Genomic DNA, 20,483 nt, shown 5'->3' on the forward strand with positions numbered 1-20,483 from the left:
AAACCCTTCATTTTGGGGGCCATTATGCCTGGATTTTCTGTCACATGCATTTGAATGCTATCCTAACTGAAAGAATATATCATGTAAGAACTTCAAAATGTTAGTAATAATTATTTTGGAATGGTCAAGTTGCTTGGTTTTTATGTTGTTCTTCATAGTTCAAATTTTTAACAGTAATATATATCAGGAAAAAACTTAAAAACTTGGTGTAACTTTTTTTTTTTTTAAGATTTTATTTATTTATTTGACAGAGAGAGATCACAAGTAGGCAGAGAGGCAGGCAGAGAGAGAGAGAGGAGGAAGCAGGCTCCCTGCTGAGCAGAGAGTCCGATGCGGGACTTGATCCCAGGACCTTGAGATCATGACCCGAGCCGAAGGCAGCGACTTAACCCACTGAGCCACCCAGGCGCCATTGGTGTAACTTTTAAAAGACATATATAGTTGACTGCAGAATGAGAGGTGAGGGGTGCTGACCCCTGCACAGTTGAAAGCCCAAGTAAGACTTAATGACTCCCCCAAAACTTAGCTACTTGTAGCCTACTGTTGACAGGAAGCCTTATTGGTAACACGAACAGTCGATCAACCCACTTTGTATGTTACATCTATTATATACTGTATTCTTTTTTTTTTTTTTTAAGATTTAGTTTATTTATTTGACAGAGAGATCACAAATAGGCAGAGAGGCAGGCAGAGAGAGGAGGAAGCAGGCTCCCTACCGAGCAGAGAGCCTGATGGTGGGGCTCAATCCCAGGCCCCTGGCATCATGACCTGAGCCGAAGGCAGAGGCTTTAACCCACTGAGCCACCCAGGCGCACCTATATACTGTATTCTTAAAATGAAGTAAACTAGAGAAAAGAGAATGTTAAGAAAATCAGTAGGAAGAGCAAATACATTTACAGTGTTGTACAGTATTTATTGGAAAAAAAAAATTCTGTGTATCTGCAGACCTGCGAGTTCCCTTTGGCAGTCTGGTGAAACCAGTGGACCACTTCTCAAAACATTTACAATCACATAAAATATATTAGATTATAAAGGAAACCAATTATCCTGAAGTAGGCTACTATAATATTAAAACACTAATTTGTGAACTAACAGTATATATGCTCATTAACATAGGCAATAAAAAGATCTAACAGCAGGCCTAATTACCACCATAATTCTGCGGCAGTGCTGAGCACGGCTGACATTGAAGCTCCCAGAAACAACCACGATGTGGTGAAATTAGCTGATTTCTATTGATGCAAAGATCTAATACGACTGTGTCTGATGCCAACATTCATAATGGAAGGAAATTATAAATTCCAATTAGAGGTCAGTGAAAATGCATGGTCTCCTGAATTCTTGAGGTACCCTTTGGAGGGTCTGTGGATCCCAGGCTAAGCCTTTTCCCTTAGATGCTCTGTTAGGTGCTCTTCCAATTCTCAGTCTATGAGCCCATGAAAAATTAGGATCTTTCACCTAAATTCCAATATTACCTACTTGGTGAATGTTAACAGATTGGTTTTTTTTATAGTTATTTCTGAAAGAAAATAATCCAGGTGATTAGACTGTATGTGTCTTTGATGAGAATCATTCTTGATGTTTAATGCAGTCAGAAAGCAAATAAAAGGGATTTTTTTTACTATTAAAGAGGGAAAACGAAAAGACATTCTCAGTAAAGCATTCGAAAATAGTGAGACAAACAATGACATGTCCCGCGTCCCCCCAGCGTGTGCCTGGGGAATGGGGCACGGCTGGGCCGCCGCTGTGTCAGATGGGCACTGACAGATCAGTCAAAGCCCTGGGTCCTCAGCAACATCCTCTGACTGACGGGCTGCTGCCTTTCTGCAGCCCGGGGTTCACATTCTGCTCAGAGGGCAAGTCTTTCAACATACGTGATCTTCCCAGTTCCATTTCACCTGCAAAGAGAAGCTCCCACACTCACCCTCCCTGTGCACACTTAGATGAGAAGGGTATGATCGTTCGCTTAAAACAGTTGGCCACGGGGCCTCTTGCCTTTATTGTTGTTCCAAATAACAGACAATCCATGCGTCTCACAATCTTCAACCAGTTCTTGCTACCAACGAGTGAAAACCCTTCCTGAAACAAAACAATTAAGCACAATTAGCTATAGAAGCAAAAAGGGACAGGAAGAACAGCTCTGGAGCAGCTGCCTCCTATTAGAAAGTTGTACATTCATTCCAAAAGTAAGCACAATATAGAAACGGCTCAATTTCACCCACTGCCAAGGATGACCCTTCCAGTAAGTCCCTGAGCCCAGTGCTCTGCCTGCCTGACCCACAGTGAGAGTCTCAGCTTTCACGGCTTCACCTTTTCATATTGAAAATCAATGAAATACTAAAGGAAATGTCCACAGTCATAGCTGTTGTAAAATACATCTCTGGATTTGCCAAAATACAAGCTTATGTTCCTGAAAGCTAAGGGTTTCCAATATACTATTAGCTTGTCTGACAGATCTCAAACTACACAGTGAGAGTTCTCTTCGTGAGAATCTTATTTTGAGATTCCTATGAATGGAAAAATTGAAGCAACTTGTTTTTGGATGCTGAATGTCTCGTTCTTCACTTCAGTCTGGGGAAAAAAAAAAAAAGGGAGAGAGGGCAGTAGAGGGCACACTAGCCTCAAAAGAGAGACAGCAGTTAGAGCCTAATGGTAGAAAGATGAACTGTCTGCAGCTTATTAATAATCAAGTAAACAGAATTGGCTGTTGAACCACTGTGTACACTCATAAGCTCCAATTATGTTGTCAGTGGATTTCCTGGTTTAGGAAGCCCGTGAAGTGAGAATGTGTTCAGTACTCAGTAAAACTGATCCTGGGAACCAAACCAAACTAAAGAGATGGAAAGGCTGCATGTACGGGAATCCTGCTTGCCTCCTGCCCACCTCCCTTGTCTCCCTTATACTGTTCATGCGCTGCAGCCAGGGGAGGCTGCTGAAGGGATCTGAGGAGGAATTGGAAAAAAAACTCCAATAATTAGAAAACAGAAGAAAATGTCATCCCTTATAAATACAAACCCTCCTGGCCTCTCTCTTCCTAAGTCTGTATACAGAGAAACCACAACTTCCAAAGAAATTTAGAGCCTGGGAAAACTGGATGTTAATTCCTCCGCATTTTCATTTAAAAAAGAAAAAGAGTCACTTCTAAAATGTTCATTGTAAGAGTTTTGTCATTAATACTGTTTTTTTTTTTAAATGAAAAAAGAAGTTAGGCAAACCATCTGTGATTTCTTCTTAAAACTCTCAGAATTGGCAAAAAAGAAATGCATTCACTATTAGATCTTCCAAACGTGTGTAGCGTAAAATGTCAGTATGCAAGGACCCTGGCACTTCACACACATTACTGGCAGAAGCACACTGCTACAACTCTTTTTTTTTTTTTTAACTTTTCAGACTATTTACTGTTTTATTTTTACCTTTAACCTTAAGGCAAAGACTAATGGGATATTTCAGTTTTCATATAATGCCAGGTAAGGTTTTTCCCATTTTTTAAATTTCAAAATACATTTAAGTTATTTAAAAATAATTTTCAAAATGACAGAATGGGCTGGAAAGAAGAAAATAAGGATTACAGCATGGAAAATATGGCCACCAAGACATGAAAGTCCCCAAGAAGATGACCAGATAAGAGCAACTGATCTTCACATACATCAAAAGATACAAAGTCCTGATGTTGATGTTTAAGCCATTTTAGTGGTAAACCTGTCTTCACAACAAAGCTATTTAAAAGGGTACAACTCTTTTTTTTAAGTCGGCTCCCTGCTGGGCATGAACTCACACCCAGTGCAGGGCTTGAACCCACAATCCTGAGATCAAGACCTGAGTAGAGTCAGATGCTTAACCAATTGAGCCACCCAGGTGTCCCCAAACTGGTGCAATTCCTATAAAGGGTAATTTGTCAGGATCAACATTACAAGTTTAATACTCTTTAACCCGGCAACTCCCATCCTGGGAATTCATTTCACAGATCCACCTGCGCGTGTGTGAAGTGATGCAAGGCCAGGCTATGGATTTCCGCATTTTTAACAGTAAAAGACTAGAAACAAGTCAAGTATACATCAACAGTGGACTGGTTAAATAAAATATGGTACTCTTTACAGCAGTATCCAACTGTAAGAAATAATAAATGCTCTATATCAGTGCTATTTAGTAGAAATATAATTTGAGCCACATATAATTTTTAATTAATAGCCATATTTTAAAAATAAAAGTTGGTAAAATTTAAATATTTTGTTTAACTTCTATGTCAGAAATGTTATTTCTACATGTAACTGTTATTTCAAATTTAACACTGTAAAACATTAAGGTAGTATCAAAATAGAGAATGTAAACTAAGTCTGTGACCCCCATGTTATTGTACGCCAATACCGCATCTCAATTTGGAAACTATTTTTGATGGTTAAAGTGGAATGTCATTCCACCAAAATAACATTTAATGGGAACATAAGTTACACTGCTTCCATTTTAAATTTCAACTTTAAACTAAATTTAAACTTCTGGCTTTCATCCCCCAGCCACATTTTGAGCGCCCAGTAGCCCTGCACGGCCAGCCTGTTGCTACCTTCTCAGGGCAGTTCTGTGTTGATCTCCATAGTATACTGTTCAGCCAAAAGCAAGCTACACAGCAATGCCCATAAGATGCCACCTTCTGTATAAGAAAGGGAGGACACATGCAATGTATATTCTTATTATTTGCTTGCATTTACGTTAAAGAGAAACTGGAATGATTAGTACACATGAGACTAATAAAAATAGCTATCTGTAGGGAGTGGGAGGAACAGTGCAAATGAGGGCAGGGGTTAGAGGAAGATCTTTTATTTTGTCTTTATGTTGCTTTGAGTTCTGAACCACATAAGCCTATCCCGCATATATATGGGAATCTCTGTGAAAACAAGATACCCATTCCACCATGGCAAAAACTCAAGGGAGAGGTGGAAGTGGGACCTAAAGAGATGGTAAGTCCATGGGAACTCTGTACTATCTTTACAACCCTTCCGCAAATCAAAAACTATTCTAGAATAAACAGCTGATTAAAAAAGAAAAGAAATGAATGGCTTTTGGCCCTGGTCAGATCTCACGTCTTCCTGTCTCTGGTCCAGTTAGAGCTCTCTAGGACATCTCCACTGGACAGCGCAACAGATCTCACCATGTGAGCATGCCCGGCTGCATCCAGACAACTGTTCTCCAAACGCTGTCACTCCTGCGTGGTGCTGCCTTGGTGAATGGTGTCACACATCCTCCCCTGACACCCAGCCTATCACCAGGCATCATGCTCACCTCCTCCTTTCCTCACTCCTCCCTCAACACCATGAAATCTTCAAGTCTCAGAGATACCATCCCCAAAGAGCTTCTCCACCTGACCATTCCCCCCATGTTCACGGCCACTGCTCCATTAGACCCCCGCCAGTTGTCCCCAGAATCCCCGCACTATCCTTAGAACTAGTGCCCCTTCCTCCAGGCCTAATTTCTCCATCCATCTGTGCTACCACCAGAGCAGCCTTTATAAAACAAAAATCGGATGAAGTCACTCCCTTTCGATGCCACCATCTCATCTCTCCCTCACCCCTTGCAAGAAACACCTGCAGGATAGAGTTCAAATTCCTTGCTGCATATAAATATCTAACATTTGGCTTCTCTGCTTTTTATGCCTGATTATTTCCTTCGACGCTCATATAAACGCTGTATCAGAGCCATGTGAAACTCCCTGCAGTTCTGCAAATGTGCCATGCTCCGCACACCTGCATTTTCTTCTGCAGCTCATTCCTGAAATGGCTTCCTTTTTCACTGATTTTTGAAAACCCAGTTTATCCCAAACATCCCCCACAAGACAAAGTTGGCTGACCTCTCAGAATCTATGCTCTCACAGGATCTTGTACTTACCTCCTAACTGACTATATTTCACAGAGTGAGGAAGAACCCCTGGGCAGGCAAGGCAGGTTCTTGAATGTGTCTTATTACTCACCCAGCAACTAGCACAATGTTTAGCAAATGCTACTGGCTCTGCTCCAGCGGCCATTCCATTTAGGACTCTGTGCAGTGGCCACCTGGAGAAAGGTGTGGTCTCCTTCTTGGCAACATTTTTTTTTTTAAGATTTTATTTATTTGACAGAAAGCAAGAGAGTACAAGCAGGGGGAGCAGCAGAGGGAGAAGGAGGCTCCCTGCTCAGCAGGGAGCCCAGTGAAGGAACTCGAGGCAGGCTCCATCCCAGGCCCCTGCGATCACGACCCCAGCCAAAGGCAAATGCTTCACCAACTGAACCCCCCAGGCACACTTGACAGCATCTTATTTGAGACATGTTAGGGCTCTCTTCATCAATTTGTCCAAACCATTTTGCCTTCAAACTCTGTGTATCTTTTCTCTCTGTTTGCCTAATTAACCTCTGATCACTGTTCATTTCATCCCTTAGGTGATTTCATCACTTAGGTGAGCCTATTAGACCTCCCCACCAGCATCCTTCACAGTCGTCGTGCATCCGCAAGGCTTGTTTGCTTTAAGTCTGTTTTCCCCTTGACTGGAAGCCCCATGCAGGCAGGGGCTCTGATCATTTTGCTCCCTACTGAACATATACCACCTATTACAGCGTTTGACCCTAGCAGCTGCTTCAATAAGTCGTCAGTGAATGCAAGAATGAAGCTCTTTATTAAAATTAACAGAGTATTTCAAGGCGGTACTTCTTGGGAACAATGAGGCCCATGCATTTATTACCTGTCCAACGATACAGAACATCTAACTTTTATTTGACTTATTTCAATCTTGTTGAAGATTCAAGAAGAGCTTTTTCATCCTAATACTTTGGGATTTAGTAAAGAAGTCTCTGTACCTAACCACTTGCCATTAATATATTCCGAGATTTTAATAATTCATCGCCCAGTCTCTGAAAATCCACCTCTTTGAATCTCCTCTAAGGCTTATCCATCTGGCAAATTCAGTTTAGCTCAGCTGATGGCTCCTCTCAGCAGCCTCTCCTGACTTGCTCAGAGAGACAAGCAGCCCTGTTCTGTGCACCTACATCAACTGTACCAGCTGCTACTGAAGACTCACTCACCATCCCTGGGCTCCTACTATGGATGAGCACTGTGCTACGGGTTAAAAAAAGACACAGAAGCCACCCAAGGGCAGGAAGAATTTAGTAGAGACACCCAAGGGCTCTCCCCCTCAGGACACTGTTCCCTCACCTGGTCAAAGTCATTGCTGCTGCTGAGAGTCTGCCATATCTCTTCAAAGTGATGGGATGGAAAATGGCTGGGAATTAACAGTACAAGGTAGAAAGAGAAAGAGAGTGGAATACTCTGGAAAATACCAAATTTACCATCAACGAAAAGGACAGGAGCCAAAAAGTTATGTCTGAGAGAGAGGCATGTGGAAGCTAAGGAGAATGAGACTTTCAAGTAGTAAACAGTTGAGGGTCTTAGGTAATGGACAGGGATGGAGTGAAAATAAGACCTATAAGATGCCCAGAATTCAGCAGGTGGGAGGTGCTACATGCTACTATGTCTGTGTACACGTCTGTCATTCTAACTCACTCTCCCTTCTAGATCCCACTTCACTGCAAACTCCATGAGAGCAAGAACTGTGGTGTACCCATCTTTGTATTTTGCATGTCTCTTGAATAAGAAAAGGAGTGCCATGGCTAAAGACAAGGGCAACAACAGCAAAAAGGAACTTCTGGGACTTCATCAAGAGAAAGCGCTTTTGCACAGCAAAGGAAATAGTCAACAAAACCAAGAGGCAATTCACAGAATGGGACAAGATATATATCCAAGATCTATATAGAACTCATCCAACTCAACACACAAAAAACAAATAATCCAGTCAAGAAATGGGCAGATGACTTGGACAGACACTTCTCCAAAGAAGACATATGAATAGCTAAAAGACACATGAAAAAATGTTCAACATCACTAGCCATTAGGGAAAATCAAATCAAGACCACACTGATATACCACTTTACACCAGTAAGAATGGCCAAAATTAACAAGACAGGAAACCATAAGTATTTGCAAAGATGAGGAGAAAGGGGACCCCTCTTACACTGTTGGTGGGAATGCAAGCTGGTACAGTCACTCTGGAAAACAGTATGGAGGTTCCTCAAGACATTAAAAACAGAGCTACCCTAGACCCAGCACTATTAAGTATTCACTGCAAAGATATAGATGTGAAAAGAAGGGGCAAGGGCACCCCATATTCAGAGCAGCAATGTCTATAACAGACAAACTGTGGAAGGAGCTAAGATGCCCTTCAACAGATGAATGGATAAAGATGTGGTTCATATATACACGGAATATTACTCAGCCATCAGAAAGGATGAATACCCACCATTTGCCTCGACCTGGATGGAACTGGAGGTGATTATGCTAAGTGAAATAAGTCAAGCAGAGAAAGACAATTATCATATGGTTTCACTCATATGTGGAACATAAGGCGTAGTGCAGAAGACCACAGGGGAAGGGAGGGAAAACTGCATGGGAAGAAATCAGAGAGGGAGAAAAATCACGAGACACTCTGGACTCTGGGAAACAAACTGAGGGTTACAGAAGGAAGGGGGATAAGGGAAGGGGGTAACTGGGTGATGGGTATTCAGGAGGGCACATGTTGTGGGAAGTGCTGGATGTTATAAGCAACTAATGAATCACTGAACACTACATCAAAACTAATGATGTATTATATGCTGGTTAACTGAAATAGAGTGCCAATTTCTGACCACCCCCACCCCCTGCCATGTCCTCTGATCACCCTGTGGCCCATCCCTTCCTGCTGTCCAGCTCCAGTCTCCCTGAGGTGCAGTGGCACAAATGCCATACACACAAACACACAGCCACAGGCTTTGGTTTTCAAGTAATATAAATTACAAAGTTCATTTCTAGATTTTAGTTATCCACATTCTCCATGTCCTTTGTTATTATAAATAATTAACAGTTACCAGAAAGAAAGCCATCAAAAGAAGGAGGAAAGGGACCTAAATAAATGGATGCAGAGATTAGAGGTAGACAATTTGGTATCTAAGAGTGGTGGGGGGAAAAATGTCTTATGCCCTTCTCCAAACCAAGCCATTTCCCTTGCTGCTGATTTGATCACTGAACTAGTTTCTTTAGTGCTTCGGACACCTCTCAGGTGTGAGCAGGCAAGCTAGGAGGCCATCACAGAGGTTGTTGGCATTTAGCTAGGTAAATTAGCTTTCAAACCATGCCAGATATGATCATAAGAGAAGAAAACACAGCATTTTGCTTTTATGGAAATAACAATTAAAAAATGCTCACACCTGCTACAAACACCCTGATTCAGAGAAAAACAGCAGAGGAGAATATGGTTACAAAAATAACTCAGTGACTTACCTTTACACAACCTTCCCAGTCCCCAAGCCCAGACCATTCAAAGGGCTTCCTGATGAACGTGAGGTATTCAGGTGCCAGTAATTTATTTAAAAAACTAGATCCTATCTTAAGTTTCAGCGTTGTGTGTGTGTGTTTTTAAAGATCTTATTTATTTGACAGGGAGAGAGATCACAAGTAGGCAGAGAGTCAGGAAGAGAGGGGGAAGCAGGCTCCCTGCTGAGCAGAGAGCCTGATGCGGGCCCAGGACCCTGAGATCATGACCTGAGCTGAAGGCAGAGGCTTAACCCACTGAGCCACCCAGGCGCCCCAGCATTGTGTTTTTGACTCACTTTCCCTGGAGCTCAGAGTTCATGAGGTTCAAATTATACTGAAAATAAGGAAAAAATATCCATGATAAAAGGGTTGCTACAGACTATGAAGATAACAATGTGCACAGAAAAGAAAGCAAGCAAAAGAACTGGAATTTTTAAAAATTAACTTTTTAATAATCATAATCAATTGTTATTTATTAAGCTAATAAAAGGGAACAAAAAGATAAAAAAACATAGCTGGTTTGAGGTGCCTGGGTGATTCAGTTGGTTAAGCATATGACTTCAGCTCAGGTCATGATCTCAGGGTCCTGGGACTGAACCTCGAGTCAAGCCCCGGGGCAAGCCACCCCCTCATTTGGGCTCCTCGCTCAGTGGCTTGTCTGCTTTTCTCTCTCCCTCAGCCATTCCCCCCGCTTGTGCTCTTGCTCTCTCTCTTTCATATAAATAATTAACAATCTTTTTTTTTTAAAGCGCTGGTTTGAGGATTACATTTTTTAAAAAAAACTTTTTTTTTTAAAAGAGTTTATATATTAATTTGACACAGAGAGAAAGAGCTCAAGCAGGCAGAGGGGCAGACAGAGGGAGAGAGAGAGAGGCAGGCTCTCAGCTGAGCAAGGAGCCCGACGTGGGGCTTGATCACAGGACCCTGAAATCATAATCTGAGCTGAAGGCAGAGGCTTAACTGACTGAGCCACCCAGGTGCCCCAAGGATTACATTTTAAAAATTATTTTTAAATTCAAATATAATTAACACAACAGTGTTACATTAGTTTCAGGTATGCAATAAGATTCAGCATTTCTAGACATTACTCAGTGCTCATCAAGATAAAGCGTACTCAATCCCCTTAACCTATTTCACCCATCTTCCACTCACCTCTGCTCTGGTGACCTTCAGTTTCTGCTCCATACTTAAGAGTATTTTTGTCTTTTCTTTGTTTTGTTTCTTAGTTTCCACATATGAATGAAAGCATATGGTATTTGTCTTTCTCTGACTTACTTATTTCACTTAGCATTATACCCTGCAGGTCCATCCATGTTGCAAATGGCAATATCTCATTCTTTTTTATGGCTGAATAATATTCCATTGTATATATACACCCATCTTCTTTCTCCACTCATTATTCAACCGGCATTTGGGCTTTCGTAATTTGACTACTGTAAATCATGTTGCAATAAGCATAACATGCATTTATCTTTTCAAATTACTGTTTTCATTTCTTTCAGTAAATACCCAGTAGAGGACTTAGTGGGTTTTATATTAATTCTATTTTTAATTTTTGATAAATTTCCATACTGTTTTCCACAATGGCTGCACTAGTTTGCATTCCCACCAACAGTGCACAAGGGCTCCTTTTTCTCCACATCCTCACCAACATTCGCTGTTTCTTGTGTTTTTTATTTTAGCCATTCTGTTAAGTGTAAGGTGATATCTCATTGTGGTTTTCATTTGCCTTTCCCTCATGATGAATGATGTTGGGCATCTTTTCATGTGCCCTTTGGCCATCTGTATGTCTTCTTTGGAGAAATGTTTGTTCATGTCTTCTACCCATTTTTAATTGGCTTATTTGGTTTTTTTGGTGTTGAGTTATATAAGTGCCCTCAATATTTTGCATACTAACCCCTTATCATGTTATCATTGCAAATATCTTCTCCCATTCTGTAGGTTGTCTTTTAGTTTTGTTGGTTGTTTCCTTCACTATGCAGAAGCTTTTTATTTTGATGTAGTCCCAATAGTTTAATTTTGTTCTGTTTATGGCCAAAGGAGACATATGCAGAAAAACACTGTTATGGCCAATGTCCGAGAAATTACTGCCTTTGTTATCTTTTAGGATTTTTATGGTTTCAGGTCTCACATTCAGGCCTTTAATCCATTTCAAGTTTATTGCATGTATTGGTTCAGTTTCATACTTTTGCACATAGCTCTCCAGTTTTCCTAACACCATTTGTTAGACAGATGGTCTTTTTCCCAACGCATATTCTTGCCTTTGTCCTAGATTAACTGACCATAAAAGCATGAGTTTATTTCTGGGCTCTCTATTCTATTCCTTTGATCTATATGTCTATTTCTGTGCCAGTATCACACTGTTTTGATTACTATAGCTTTTGTAGTGTATCTTGAAATCTGAAATTGTGATACCTCCAGCTTTGTTCTTTTTCAAGACTGCTTTGGCCCTCTGGGGCCTTTTGTGGTTCCATACAAATCAGGATCATTTGTTCTAGCTCTGTGAAAAATGCTGTTGGTATTTTGATAGGGATTACATTAAAGGTGTATATTGTTTGCAGTAGTATAGACATTTTAACAATATTTTTTTTTCCCAATCCAAGCACATGAAATATCTTCCCATTTGTCTGTGTCATCTTCATCGATGTTCTATAGTTTTCAGAGTACAGGTCTCTCACCTCGTTGGTTAATTTTATTCCTAGGGAGTTTTTTATTTTTGGTGCGATTGTAAATGAAGTTGTTTTCTTAATTTTTTTTTCTTTCTCCTTTCTGCTGATTCATTATTAGTGTATAGAAATGATGAATTTCTGTATATTGATTTTTGTATCCTGCAACCTCACTGAGTTCACTCATAAGTTCTAGTAGTTTTTTGGTGGAGTCCTTAGGGTTATCCATAGTGTCAAGTCATCTGTAAATAGTGATAGTTTTACTTCATACTTAGCACTGTGGATGCTTTTTATTCCTTCTTCTTCTCTGATTATTGTGGCCAGGACTTCCAGTACTGTGTTGAATAAAAATGGTGAGAGTGGACATCCCTGACTTGTTCCTGACCTTGTGGGAACAGCTGCTTTTCACCACTGAGTATGATGTTAGCTGTGGGTTTTTCATAGATGGCCTTTATATGTTGAGGTATGTTCCCTCTAAAAGTACTTTGTTGAGAACTTTTGCCATAATGGATGTTGTACTTTGTCAAATGCCTTTATCTTGTCTTTAGAAATGATCATATGGTTTTTCTCCTTTCTCTTGCTGATATTTCCCTTGCATTCTAGGAATAAATCCCACTTTCACTTTCAATCTGGAGTTATCTTTAAAGATTTCAGCCTTAAGGCTGAAATAAGTCTTTTTTTTTTTTAAGATTTTATTTATTTATTTGACACAGAGAGAGAGAGACCACAAGTAGGCAGAGAGGCAGGCAGAGAGAGAGGAGGAAGCAGGTTCCTGCTGAGCAGAGCGCCTGATCCCAGGACCCTGAGATCATGACCTGAGCTGAAGGCAGAGGCTTAACCCACTGAGCCACCCAGGCACCCTGAAATAAGGTTTTTACAGATAGCGTATAGATAGGCCGTGCTTTTTCATTTGTTCTGTTACCCTATATCTTTTGATTGAAGCATTGAATTCATTTACATTCAAAGTAATTATTGATAGGTATATATTTATTGTAATTCTGTTACTTGTTTTGTATTTGTTTTTGTAATTTTTCTGTTCCTTTCTTCTTTTGCTCTCTTCTCTCACAGGTCATTGCTTTTCTTTAGTGATATATTTATATTCCTTTCTCTGTATTTTTTGCCTATTACCAGCTTTTGATTTTTGGTTACCGTTAGATTTAGACATAACATCTTATGCATACAGCAGACTATATTAAATTGGTGGTTAAGTTTGAACCCATTCTAAAAGCACTAAATTTTCATTCCTCTCCCTCCAACCCCAACATTGTAAGTATATGGTGTCACACTTTATGTCTTTTTATTTTGTGAATTCCCTAACTTTTATTGACATACTTAATTTTACTGCTTTTGTGCATCCTAATTTTCTTACTCCTGCTTATGGTCTTTCCTTTCCACGCAAAGAATCCCTGTACCATATTTTATAAGGCTAATTTAGTGGTGATGAAGTCCTCTAACTTTTATTCATCTGGGAAACTCCTGATATCTCCTATTCTAAATGACAGCATTACTGGATAGAGATTCTTGGTTGCATGTTTGTTTTTGTTTTTTTTTTCTTTCAGCACTTTGAATCAATCATACCACTCCCTTCCCACCTGCAAATTTGCTGCTAAAAAATCAGCTGGTAGCTTTATGGAGTTAGCCCCTATATGTAACTATCTTCTTTTCTCTTGCTGCTTTTAAAATTCTCTATCACTGGGCGCCTGGGTGGCTCAGTGGGTCAAAGCCTCTGCCTTTGGCTCAGGCCATGATCCCGGGGTCCTGGGATCAAGTCCCGCATCAAGCTCTCTGCTCAGCGGGGAGCCTGCTTCCCACCCCCCCTCGTCTGCCTCTCTGCCTACTTGTGATCTCTGTCAAATAAATAAAAAAATAAAAATCTTAAAAAATAATACCTCTTTAAAAAAATAGATAAAATTCTCTATCACTACTTGTTGCCATTTTAATTATTGTATGTCTTAGTGCAGACCTCCCTCCATTGATTTTGTGCTTTCTATGTCTCTTGGATCTGGAATTCTGTTTCCTTCTCCAGATTTGAGATGTTTTCAGCTACTATTTCTTCAAATAAATTTTCTGCCCCATTTTCTCTCTCTTCTCCTTATGGGATCCCTATAATGTAAATGTTCTTATGCTTGATGGTGTCACTGAGTTCTCTTAATCTCTTCTTTTTTTTTTAAAAGATTTTCTTTATTTATTTGACAGGCAGAGATCACAAGTAGGCAGAGAGGCAGGCAGAGAGAGAGGGGAAGCAGGCTCCCTGCTGAGCAGAGAGCCCAATGCAGGGCTCGATCCCAGGACCCTGAGATCATGACCTGAGCCGAAGGCAGCAGCTTAACCCACTGAGCCACCCAGGTACCCAATCTCTTCTTATTTTTAAATTATTTTACTTATTATATATAAATGTACACTATATAAAAATAACAATTATATTATTTTTTCTTTCTCTTGTTCAACTTCACTGCTTTCCATTACTCTATCCTGACCCATTCTGTTTCCCCTATTTATTTCCATCTGTGTAGTTTTAATTTCAGTTATTGAGTTCTTCATCTCTGATTGGTTCTTTTTTATGTTTTCTATCTCTTTGTTGTGAATCTCACTGAGGTCCTCCACTCTTTTCTCAAAGTCCAGTGAGTATGGCCATTAAATTCTCTATCAGGCATACTACTTATCTCCATTTTGTTTAGCTCTCTTGCTGTGATTTTGTCCTATTCTTTCATTTGGGACATATTCCTTTGTCTCCTCAATTTGCATAATTCTGTTTCTACGTGTTAGGAAAGTCAACTATGTTTTCTGCTCTTGAAAGTAGTGGCCCTGGGGACCTGGCTGCCTCAGTCAGTGTAGTGTGCATCCCTTAATCTTGGGGTTATGAGTTTGAGCCCCATGCTGGGTGTGGATATTACTTAAAAATAAAAAAAAAAAAGAAAGAAAGAAAAAAGTAGTGGACTTAGGAAGAAGAGATCCTATAGTGCCCTGCAGTGCCATGTTCCCTGTTTACCAGAACCTGACACTTCAGGGATTTCTCCTACGTGTACTGCATATGCCCTACTGTAATGGCTGAGCTGCCACTTTTGACTTCAGTCCAATCATCTGCAATGGCCCTCTTTGCCTGTGTTGTTAGTGCACCAGTCTGGAGATGTCTTGGGCTTGAGTTAGGTCAAACATTTTTCAGAGCTGTGGTTACTCCAAACTGCAGGGCGCTCTCCGTATGTTGTCCCCTAGAAGCTTTCATTGTGGGCAGAGCCTGTAGTCAGACTGCATGTCTGCCCCCAGCACATTGCTTGAGCCAGAGTTAAATGGGTGTGTGTGGTTATCTCCCTCTCTCCCCAAGGCAGGATTCACTTTGGAGAGGTGTTAGCCCCTGTCAGGGCTGCTTGCACACTGCCCTGTTTGTGGTACCACTCTGGATGGACTTCTGCCTAGGACGGGTTGGAGGAGGCAGGCCTGCAAAAGAGCAAGGTAGCAAACTACATGGACAGTGTTCATGCTGCACTGGTTTCCCACATACATCCAGGTATCTAGACTGAGGTACACAGAGAGAAATAGCACCACCAGCTCTTTTGTTCTTAGAGAAGTCTCCTAAAGATCCTGTCCCTCCAGCACAGTTCTGAGATAAGTAAATAAATCTCTCTTCCCTACACCCCAGGTGTTTTTCAAACTGCTGCTTCTATGCTATATCTCAGCAGAGCTGTTTGTTGTGCTTTCCTTTTAATGGTGGTGATTTGGTTTCTTTTTGCCCTTGGGTTCTCCAAGAGCCAATCCCGCTGATTTTTAAAGTTCCAGGTGTTAAGCCCCACCTATAGTCAGAACTCACAAAGTTAAGCCCCTCTGGATTTCAAAGCCAAATGTTATGGGAATTCATCTTCCCAGTTAAGGTCCTTATGCCTAGGGTGCCTGATCTGGGGTCCTCCTCTCCTCTCTCTGTGCCAGCGGCATTCCTTCCTCCTACAGACAGTCTTACAGGTCAGTTTTGTTTCCAACTGCATCTCCACCCTTCCTACCCTTTTCAATGTGGCCTCTTTCTCTACATTTAGTTGTGGAGAGTCTATTCTACCAATCTTTGGGTTACTTTCTGGATTATTTACATGATATGGGTGTTATGTAAGTACAGTCATGGAATGAGGTAAGCTTAGGATCCTCCTACTCTGCCCTACACATCCTACTCCTGGAAATCCCTCTATCTTCAATTGTTTGAGGAACCTCATACTCTTTTTCATAGTGACTGCACCGATTCATATTCCATTATGATTAGCATTTTTATCTTAGATTTTGGGGATATTTCCCCTACATTCAGAAATACACAATATTGTGCCTGCAGAATAAATAATGGTCTTATTTGGAAGGAACTACTCCACATTTAGCATGAAGATAAACAAACCACATGAAGATAAACAAACAACTCAAACATGCCCATTCTATAATTTACTTTAGAGTTATATTTTTCCTGATTTATAAGAGATATAAACAGTTTCCTTTCATGCTGAAACACAGGCTGTTTGGAAGGCATATGTTAAAAATTAATGAATAATGTCAATAAAATAGGGATTACTATAGCTTGAAATCCTTAATGTCTACAAATCGGATATGCTATGAGAGTCACAATTTGTTCCAAACAAATTTATGAAAGAGCTATTACGTACCAGGTTATGTGCCAGGTCCTATGATTATTAGTATTAGGGACCAAAGTCAAATAATACATGGTCTTAGCCCTCAGGGGCTCACAGTTGAGGGGAAATCAAACAATCATTTAGCAGTAACAACCAATGTAGTAAATCCCATGTTTCTGCACAAGCACAGAAAAGAGGCATAAGATTACAAGGCTCAGAGGACATGGCCCTTGAATCAATTTTTAAAAAACTGAACACTGCATCAAAAGTTATGATATACCATATGTTGGCTAGCTAAACATAATAAAAATAAATAATTTTTAAAATAAATACTTTTATTTTTAAATCGCTGATTTAAGTCTATAAATGTAGATTTTCAGACATTCACAAAAGAGGAAGAAACAGTAAAATAGTATGATGAATCATATGTACCCATCTTCCAGTTACAATTTTCATAACATGGCCATCTTATTATTTTTTATACCCACACCCAATAACCACCACTCCTCAGATTATTGAGACAACTCTGGACATTGTAAATATTTCAGAATGTATCTCTAAAAGCTAAGGACTCTTCTGAAAACATAACCACAAAACCATTATCATGCCTTTTAAAATGAAAATTCTTTAATACCAAATATCTTTGTCAATGTTCACATTTCTCTATTTTTTTACATTTTTCATTTTTTAAAATATGTTATTTTTAAGTAATCTCTATACCCAACATGGGGCTGAAACTCACAATTCCGAGATAAAGAGTTGCATGCTCTGCCAACTGAGCCATCCAGGTGCTCCCCATTTTTTTTGAACAGGGATTCCAATAAGATTCATATTTACTGTGATAACTGCTATGTTTAAGTCACTTTCAAACTATTGGTTCTTCCTTTCATCTCTTTTCCCTTACATTTTTTTGTTGAGGAAACTAGGTCATTAGTCTTTTAGGTCAGGGATCAGCAGATTTTTTTCTGTGAAGGGCCACTGAGTAAATATTTTAGGCTTTGCAGATTTTATAGTCTCTGTTACAACTATTCTAGTCTGCTACTGTAGCATGAAAGCAGCCGCAGACAACATATAAAGAACATAGCTGTTTTCCAACAAAACTTCAATTGTGGACACTTAAATTTGTTTACTTATTTTTTATTTTTAAAAAAGATTTTAATTTATTTATTTGTTAGAGACAGAGAAAAAGAGCACAAACAGAGAGCAGCAAGCAGAAGCAGCAGCAGCCTCCCTGCTGAGCAAGGAGCCTGTTGGGAGACTCCTGGGATCATGACCAGAGCTGAAAGCAAAGGTTTATTAACTGACTGAGGCACACAGATGTCCCTGAAATTTGAATTTTATGTAATTTTCACATTTCATGATTTTTTTCAACCATTTAAAAATGTAAAACCTGCTCATACTTTGTAAGCCATGGAAAAACAGGCAATGGGCCAAATCTGTCCCATGGGCCAGTTTGCCAATCCCTATTCTAGAGTAATCCTCACTAAATTTTGTTATTATATCCCCATGGTGTCTTTTATTATGTACTCTCATAATTGGTAGAATGATAGATTAATATGCTTGATCAGATTCATGTTGTCACACTTTGTGAGGCTACTTCCTAAATGGGAGTATGTGATTTTATATGAGTATCTTTTCCAAAGTGAAGTTAGCAGCCACTGACCATCACTGCCCAGACCCATTAATAGCTGCAAAGCGATGTGTTAGTGTTTCATTCATTCTTTATTCATTTATGAGCTGAAACCCACAGAGAAACTTTGCCTCATCAACTACTTTGTTACTCTAGATTAAAAACAGAAAAGGAAGGATAAATGCTTGCTTCTTTTATTTGCCAGCTTTCAAAATAATGACTGTTTCCTTCATTTAATCCAATAGTAACAATGAGAGGGTTTTTTAAAGTATTCTTTGAAACTTAAAAATTTAAATATATTTTCTATTGAAATTAATTGTAGTTCTTAATTCCCAAACTATCTCTCTTTGGCTAGTGAGAACCTTTTCAAGTTGATTCCTGAATCCTGACATACACTTAGTTCTCAAGGTATCATAAGCTAGGCTGCCTCCCTGTTTCCTCCTCCCTAGATGATGATGTCACACAGACCATCTCTAAGTGATTTAGCCTCCCCAACTCATATCTGGAGGGTCACAGAAACATCTAGTCACCTAGATTTGTTGTAGCTGTTAACCATGGGTCTTTGGCTTTGGAGTCCTATTCGATCTAATTTTATGGGGTGATTTGAGGAGATTCAAAGGCTAAGATGCCATTTCTGACCAAGAAGGTATAAGAGGATCAAGACTTATACTCCTGTCATAAACAACTAGAAAACTGGACAAACTATTAGCAATAGCTATTTTTAGACAATGGGAAGCAGATAGTATAAGTACTGTGATACCTAGGTAAAAGGGTAACAATGAACTGAACCCTAAATAAATGGCAGGACATACATGTTCATAGATTGTATTATGATATTGTTAAGATTCAATTCAAACCTGATCTGTAGATATAATGAAATCCCAATTAAAATTTTGCAGAAATTTTTAGAAATGAGCAAGCTGATTCTACAATTCATATAGAAATGCAAAGGATCTAGCTTAGCTAAAATAAGCTTGTAAACAGATACAGTTTGAAGATTTGTATCACCAGTTTCAATAAAAGTGCCACAATAACTCAATGAAGAACATACTGGGACAACAAAATTATCTATTTGGGGGAAAAAAAAATAAACCCTGACCCTTACCCTCATTCAACACACAAAAATTAATTGAAAATAAATCAGAAGGGGCACCTGGGTGGTTCAGTGGGTTAAGCCTCTGCTTTCGGCCAGGCCATGATCCCAGGATCCTGGGATCGAGCCCCACATCAGGCTCTCCGCTCAGCAGGGAGCCTGCTTCCCTCTCTCTGCCTACTTGTGATATCTATCAAATAAATAAATAAAATCTTGTATAAAAAAAAAAGAAAGAAAATAAAACAGAAGCCTAAATAGACTAGCTGAAACTACAAAACTTCCAAAATAAAACACAGTAGAGAATCTTTTGCAAGCTTGGGGTAAGCAAAGATTTCTTAGAAAGGACACAGAAAGTATAAATCATAGAAGAATCAACAGTTCATAAATCAGACTTTTGAAAATTTTAAATCTTTAGCTCTTTGAAGACAATGTTAAGAATGTGAAAAAGGAAGACCCATACTGGGAGAAAATATTCACAACACACGCATCTGACAAAAGAGTTAAATCCAGAATATATATACATTATATATATATATATATATTTACATATAAACATATATGGCAGCTTTCACATATAAATCTATATATATACATATAACAACCTCTTACAGACAACTCAATAAGCAAAAGATTTGAACACATAGATTTGAACAGACACTTAGCAAAGGAAGATATAGTAATGACCAACAAATACATTAAAAGATACTCGACATCATTATCAGAGAAATGTAAATTAAAATCACAAGATACCAGTACATACCCATTAGTTTGGCTAAAGTTAAAAAGGCTGGCAAATACCGAGTGTTGCCAAGGATACGGAGCAACTGTAATACTCATGCCCTGCTGGTCAATGTAAATAGTACAACTCTGCTGGCAATAGTTTGGCAGTGTCTTATCAAGTTTTTGTATACCACTTAGCACACTACCTGGCAATTTCACTATCAGGAATTTACCCAAGGGAAATGAAAATACATCTCTACAAAAACCCATACACTAATGTTCATAACAGCCTTAATCACAATAACCTCAAACTACAAATAACTCCCACGTCCATGAACATGTAATTGGATGAACAATTCGTGGAATTTTCATGCACTGGAATACAACTCAGAAACAAGAGAGAATGAGCTACA

General features: G+C 39.5%; 1 protein-coding gene across 2 annotated transcripts in view; it reads right to left on the reverse strand.

Moving 5' to 3' along the window:
- Positions 1-20,483, reverse strand: part of REC114 (REC114 meiotic recombination protein) — a 103,960-nt gene that overhangs the window by 14,259 nt on the left and 69,218 nt on the right. For both annotated transcript variants that reach the window (XM_004758368.3, XM_004758367.3), the window contains exon 3: positions 1,996-2,079. In XM_004758368.3, coding sequence (XP_004758425.2) covers positions 1,996-2,079 — 84 coding nt within the window. The remainder of the gene's footprint in view (positions 1-1,995; positions 2,080-20,483) is intronic.

Source organism: Mustela putorius, unplaced genomic scaffold, assembly GCF_011764305.1.
Source record: "Mustela putorius furo isolate JIRA1106 unplaced genomic scaffold, ASM1176430v1.1 tig00003972_pilon_pilon_pilon, whole genome shotgun sequence".
In the NCBI taxonomy this organism is placed as follows: Eukaryota; Metazoa; Chordata; class Mammalia; order Carnivora; family Mustelidae; genus Mustela; species Mustela putorius.